Source organism: Trichechus manatus, unplaced genomic scaffold (genome assembly GCF_000243295.1).
Source record: "Trichechus manatus latirostris isolate Lorelei unplaced genomic scaffold, TriManLat1.0 scaffold00244, whole genome shotgun sequence".
Classification (NCBI taxonomy): Eukaryota; Metazoa; Chordata; class Mammalia; order Sirenia; family Trichechidae; genus Trichechus; species Trichechus manatus.
This window is the reverse complement of record NW_004444180.1, coordinates 586,840-593,279: the sequence shown is the minus strand read 5'-3', so window position 1 is coordinate 593,279 and position 6,440 is coordinate 586,840. Positions and strand designations below refer to the sequence as shown.

The 6,440-nt window shown below is 58.5% G+C and overlaps 1 protein-coding gene across 2 annotated transcripts in view; it reads right to left on the bottom strand.

Moving 5' to 3' along the window:
* The window catches only part of PHRF1 (PHD and ring finger domains 1), a 32,635-nt gene that overhangs the window by 25,740 nt on the left and 455 nt on the right, over positions 1-6,440 (bottom strand). The window contains exons 2-4 of one of the 2 annotated variants that reach the window (XM_023724382.1): positions 2,568-2,683; positions 2,035-2,151; positions 534-745 (exon numbers count right to left, since the gene is read on the bottom strand). In XM_023724382.1, coding sequence (XP_023580150.1) covers positions 534-745; positions 2,035-2,151; positions 2,568-2,661 — 423 coding nt within the window. In that variant the 5' untranslated portion in view covers positions 2,662-2,683. Of the gene's footprint in view, positions 1-533; positions 746-2,034; positions 2,152-2,567; positions 4,133-6,440 lie in introns of those variants that run through there. The other variant, XM_023724383.1, reaches the window with a different exon arrangement.

The window sequence follows — 6,440 nt, the reverse complement described above, 5'->3', positions numbered from 1 at the left end:
GAGCAGTCACACAGACAGCACCCCACAGAGTGCGCCCCACAGCCCAGTGAGCAGAGGGCAGTCAGACAGACAGCACCCCACAGAGGGCTCCCCACAGCCCAGAGAGCAGAGGGCAGACAGTCAGACAGACAGGACCCCACAGAGGGCTCCCCATGGCCCAGTGAGCAGAGGAAAGACAGTAAGACAGACAGAACCCCACAGAGTGCTCCCCACAGCCCAGAGAGCAGAGGGCATAGTCAGACAGACAGCACCCCAGAGTACTCCCCATGGCCCAGTGAGCAGTCAGACAGACAGCACCCCACAGAGTGTGCCCCACAGCCCAGTGGACAGAGGGCAGAAAGTCAGACAGACAGCACCCCACAGAGTGCTCCCCACGGCCCAGTGAGCAGCAGGCGAATGAGGCGGGCCCTCTAGGACCCTACAGCTCCCACGTTGGCCTCCCAGCAGAGAAGCAGACCCAGAGAGAGGCCGGCACAGTCTGGTCACCTGTATGCAGCAGAGGCCGTGCTGAGGGAGGCAACTGGGCCACTCACCTTGGACCACTCCATGATGCAGTCCAGGCAGAAGTAGTGGGTGCAGGTCTCTGGGGTCCCCATGGCCTGGTCTCGAAACGCATTGAGACAAATGGGGCAGCTCTCGGCTTCATCATCAGAGCTGAGCGCTCCATCTGCTTCCAGCTTCCTCTTCTGAGTACTGGCCACAGCCACCAAGGTCTCCACATCCTCTTCCTCGGAGTCCTCAGAACCTGAAAAGGACAGAACACTGCTGCTTTAGAGGACAGACAGAAGGAGGGCTGCTCAGTGAGGGGCGGACCAGGTGGCCCAATCACCGCTGTGCTCTCAGGAAGGCTGACTTCCAACGCCAGAGGTGCGGGCCTGGCAAGTGTACAGAGGACGCCCACCATCAACGAACAGAGCCAAGGCAGCGGCCCCACTCACCAGCAGGAGCAGTGCCCAGCAAAGCCCCTCCCTGCAGCCCTACCACTGTGACTGCTGCCAGCACCCCCGCCTGGCACCCTGGCCGCAGCAGCTGCCAGCGGAGAGACGTGCTCAGCAGTCTCAGCTCCTTGACCCCACACCCTGGACCTGGAGCCCCTGAGCCCAGACGGGGACACAGTCCGGCTGACGCCTGGGCCACAGCCCGGTGAGACCTGAATAGAGGGCCCGGCCGGCCGGCACGAGACTCTTGGCCCGTGGGCACTGGGAGACGGCCAGCGTGTTGTTCTAAGCCGCTAAGTTTGCGGTGATTGTCCCACAGCAAGAGACAACTAATAAAGAGGCATCCCCAAGACTCAGGAGCAGGTGGAAACCAGATGACCTGATCCTCACTGTGGGTTTCCGGTAGGCTCAGGACTGTGGCATGGGACTGAAGAGGGGGACTGGCCGAGAGACAGGGAAGTGAGGCCCTCAGAGTCCTGGGCCAGACCCCTGCCCCTCCCTGCCCAGCAGAAGTCTGCAGGGTCACTTTCCAGAAAGGGAGAGACATGAGGACTGCAAACAGACTAGAGGTGCCGCTACTCTGAACCACGAGGCCCGTGTCCCCCCAGGGCCACCCCCAGAACAGCGGCTGAGGAACAGGGGCTCCACAAAGGGGAAAAAGAGGAGCTGCCAAACAGCGAGAAAAACCCAGGACTGAAGGCCTGGCCCCCGGGGCCCACCCAGATGCCGAGGCACGATGAAGGAGGGGGAAAACTAAAAGCAAAGGCACAAGTCCCACCACAACAGAACATGAGGGTCAGCACGCGGAGACCTGGCCGCCAGGTCACCACCTGCCCCTCCGAGGAGCTGCTGCCCGCGCTGTTCAACTGCCCTAGATGCGCTGACGTCCAGCCCTCACTGGGAAGACACCTGCTGACCTATGTCATCGAACCCAACTCTGAAACAGGGGCTACAATAAAAGGGGGCCGGCCGTCCCTGCTGCGTGTCCCTCTAGGGATGGGGGGCCCCTTGGAGCGGGGCCAGGGCACAAAGGGTCCCCCCACTCTTCACACCTCCAGCCAGTCCTCAATTTCCCCAAGAACATCCGCTCCCTTACCGGATCTGTCTTCCAGGTCGTCTTCAGACGCCCCCTCCTCGTCCTCGTCTGTGCCATCCCTCTGCTCACTGCCTGTGTCATCTTCAGAGTCCCCACTGCTCCCATCACTGGTTTCTTCTAGACCAACAGGGGTGAGAACACAGGCCCAGGGCAGCGTCAGCAGAAGCTGCGGGCTGTTTGCAAGCGCCTAGCCAGGCGCTGAGGCCCCTGCGCTGCCTGGGCACAGCAAGACTGGACCAAGTAGGGAAGGAGTCGGGAAATGTGTCTTTCTACTCTGTTCGCACTGCACTGCTCGCATTAAAAATAAAACAGAGGACGCACTATTTCTACAAGTTAAAATCAAAGAATAAACATTTTAAAGACTGAAACTTGAAAATCTAGATGCAGAGACACCCCTACAAGGAAACTCAGCATCTCCCAAGCCAAGACCAAGCGCCACCCCCTGGAGAAAAGAGGAGGTCACACTGCCACCCCAGGATGTGCGCGCTGCAGTCCCCACCCCATGCTGGGTGGGAGGGCCGAAGCCAGCTCACCAGCATCGCTGGCCAGGGCAGGAGGGCTGGGTCGCAGGCGTCCACCCAGCCCTGTGCTCCGCTCCGCGAGCTCGTCCAGGCTGTCGTCGTCCATTGCTGGGCATCGGAGCTTAGCTCTGGAAGAAAACCAGACCACAGGAATTTCCCACCTGTCCCCAGGCTGCAAGGCTCCCTACGAGTCAGGTCCCTGGTGGCATTCTGTCCACTTCTGTAGAGCGAAGAGACAAAGCCAACGGGATGTGCCGCGTACCGTATGGCTGCACGTAAACACAAAGACGCTGATTTCTGCTTATAAAGCTATGTTCACAGCAGGAAGGAATCTGGCTAGACCCCTAACTCATGACAAATCTGACTCTGGCCGTGACTAGAGACGTTTCTGTGTCTGAGCAGCACCTGTGGCACCTCAAGACGCACCACAAACCCATTTCAGCCATTAACAAAATGGACAAAGCATCATGAGTGGAATCACAGAAGAATTTTTCGAACAAGGGTCACCAAGGAGCCCAGAGGCCGAGTGGGGTCCTCCCTCACAGCTACACGTGCCGCTTTCAGCCAAAGGGGGCCAGGCCCCGCCTCTGCTCACTTGGCCACCACCCAGCAGTGAGACTCAGCCAAACCCATGCTGGGCACCCAGAGTCCCTGTGAAGCCCAAGGCTGAGAAGCGGGATGCAGGACCCCTCTCGGCACCACTCCACTCTGCCAAGGCCCCTGTGAGGTAACACGGAGATTCAGAGACGGCCTCACAGACGTAGCTCCAAACAACCTTCCTCCCATCCCTCAACTCCACGCTCACCACGCCAGGGCCTCAAACTCTGGTCCCCAAATAAGGACCAATCAGCAGACACGGTTCCTTTCTCATCACACACAACCCCTCATTTCACAAGTGGTCCTCAGAGGAACCACCGCTCACAGGGGTCACCAGATACCCAGTGAGGCAGAGCGCAGATCCCCAGCAGCATGTGCTCCCCCTGAAGACCAGGTCCATGGTCAGCAGGGAGGACTTCAGTGCACAGGGCAGCACAGCAAGAGCCAGGAACATGGGTCAGGCCAAGGCCACCGAGCCCCTGGCTACTGGGATGGAGAAGACCTCACTGTTACTGCTCTGCTCCCTCGCTCTGGTGCCCTGCTATCCTGGCGCAGCTGGCTCAGGCCTCCAGGACGGTGCAGACACAGAGACCTGGGCCTGATGGTGCGGGTGAGTACACAGCGGCAGGACACTGGACACTGTTCTGTCGAAGGCGCACGGCCCACATCCTACTCCCCATCTGTTCTGTACTTTGAGAAATCCAAACCCACTCCCCAGAGCCCGGACGCAACGGAGCCCCAGGGCTCCCTGCAGCTCAGGATCAGGGGCCACCGAGAAGACGGGTGAATGCAGAAAGCGGAGCACAGTTGTCCTCCCCACCACGGACAGCAGGTGCACTCTGCAGGGCAGCCAGGTGTGTCCCAAGGGCCGCTGGCCACAGGGTCCAGGCTGGTGGCTGGCACACTGTCAGGCCTGCTGACAAGGCACTCCTGGAGTGCCAGCACCTCTTATCAGAGGGCACGGGGCCTGCGTCACTCTGAATGGCTAGACTGACACTGGACTTCCTCATCCCACAGAGGACTCCACAGGTCGAAGGGCACAGACACGCTCCCAGCACAGGGCCCCAGCCGGCCCCACCACCTCGCATCTGGAAATATCACACAGCATGCCGGCCATCTGCTGGTCCCATGGAGAGGTGACCAGACTTGCTGGTGACAAGGCTGTCCCGGTACCTCCACATGACACCCACTAGAGATGCTGACTCTGCTAACACCTCTCTGTGGGGCGCACTGAGACGAGGCCTAGCAGTGGCCACAGCTTTCAAATAAGTAAACGTTATGACTCTCCGGCGTAGCTGTGACCGCTCCCACAAGGGGGCCCCACAACATCACCTGCTCTAGTATCTACCCTACCCTCAGTGGGTGCACATAAAGGACAAGAGCAAAGGGCGTACATACTCCCTGCTGCAGACAAACACAGAGAGGGAAATGCTCACGCACACGAACCTACAAGTAACACTTCAACACACAGGAAACGCCACCCTCAAAGCTACTGAGGGGTCACAGAGCCGACAGGAATCCTGGGGTCTGACTGCGAGGGAAATTCTCATTCTGATGACATGTTTCACACGCACAAGCTCACAAACACAAACATACAACTGGCTTCTCCTTGATGAGCTGTGACCTGGGGACAGGTCCTCCACCTGAAGGGCGGGCAGCGGCAGGGCCTGCCTCAGGGCTGCTAGGAGAGGTGAGGCCATGAAAACACCAGCGAGGCGCCGTGTGCACCTCCACCCCTGTTGACACCCCTCTGCCCAGCAACAGAGTTCAGATCATGCAGGCTGCACCACATGCCCTCCTGGATCATCGGAAACCAGCCGCTGCCAGTAGCAACAAGGGCCTTCTTGCCAAGGCAGAAGGAAGAACCTAGGCAGCCTCTGAAGGAGCCTTCCAGAGCAAACACCTCTGAGCAAACGCCAAGAGGCCACAACTCAGGATGACCAGCCACCTCCGTTCCCTGCCAGGGACCCAGTGGTCAGAACACGTGGTAAACAGGGACCCACTCGCAGCCCCAGCTCAGACACACCCATCCTGTCTGGCTCACCATCCCCATCTCTACCAAAGGGCCAGCAAGCCATTTCTGTAGGAAAGCCACAGCCCTTCACGCAGCTGGCTGCCCTGCTGGCCGTGCCAGAAACGCTGTGGGATGGATGGAGGCTCTCCTGCTTGGCCTCCAGATTTTGAGGGAATTAAAGGGAAAGAAAACATCAGAAAGACTATTCCCCCTCTTTTCAAATTCAGGAGACCCAAAGCACCCGCAATTCCAACTATCACCAAAGAATTGAAAGCTGTGATGTGTGGTAATGGGTAGCTGTGCTGGAACCTGTGTGCCCTCACCTGGCAGGGAACAAGCCTGCAGGCAGTCTAGCTGCCACCTTTTGTCACTTGATTCAGCTGGCACACAAGCTGCCACATTATAAGCGTCGGTGGAAGTAAAACAACTACCAGGAGTTCACAAAGGTCTCTGGAGAGCTGAGGGGTAGACACCAGGAGTCCACACTGGAGTGGAGAGCCACCGGGAGGATTAAACCCAGGCTGGCTGTGTTGAGGCCTTACCAGGAGCCTCGTGAAAGTGCGTGCTGAAAAAGTGCCAGCTGCTGTTATTCTGAGTCAATAAGCCTCCCATTAAAAACAAAAACAAAAACGAGTGGTCCAGGGAGAGGGAAGGTGCAGTAACTCCCAAGTCAAACTCTCTGCAGCCTCATGATCTGTCCAGGTGATCAGAGATCAGATACTGGCCAAACTGTGGTTTGCTGAGCAGATTACCACTCTGCTGTTGTAGAAACGAGAAGTATGCGCTTCACAACGAATAACGCTGTAACGTAAGCCTCGTTAAAGAGGGCAGGGGGTACGAGTCAGAGGGTCCAGGAGGGCAGGGTGCCTGAGTGTGTGGCACTGGAGAGTTCACTCAACCTCTCTGGGCACCAATCCCTTCACCTGTAAAGGAGAAACCATATAATGCCTACTCCTGAAAGACTATTGTGGAGACCACGTGAGTTAACGAACGCGAAAACCTTCCCCTCAACCACACAGACCTGCAGAAATGCTGAGGAAGCCGACGGACGCAATCACGACCAGGAGCTAGAAACAAGTTAGCAAAGAGACACACCTTTCTCACAAAAGGCGAGGAGAGAGGAACGCGGGGCTGAGGGTGTCTCGAGACGGGGCGGGGGGCTCCCCCTAGTCCCTCACAAGGCTGCGACAGGAAGGCGCCAGCCCCGGAACCCCGCTCGCGGACCAAGACGGCTCCCCGCGTCGACGCGGCTGCCGGGCCTCCTGCGAGGCCTC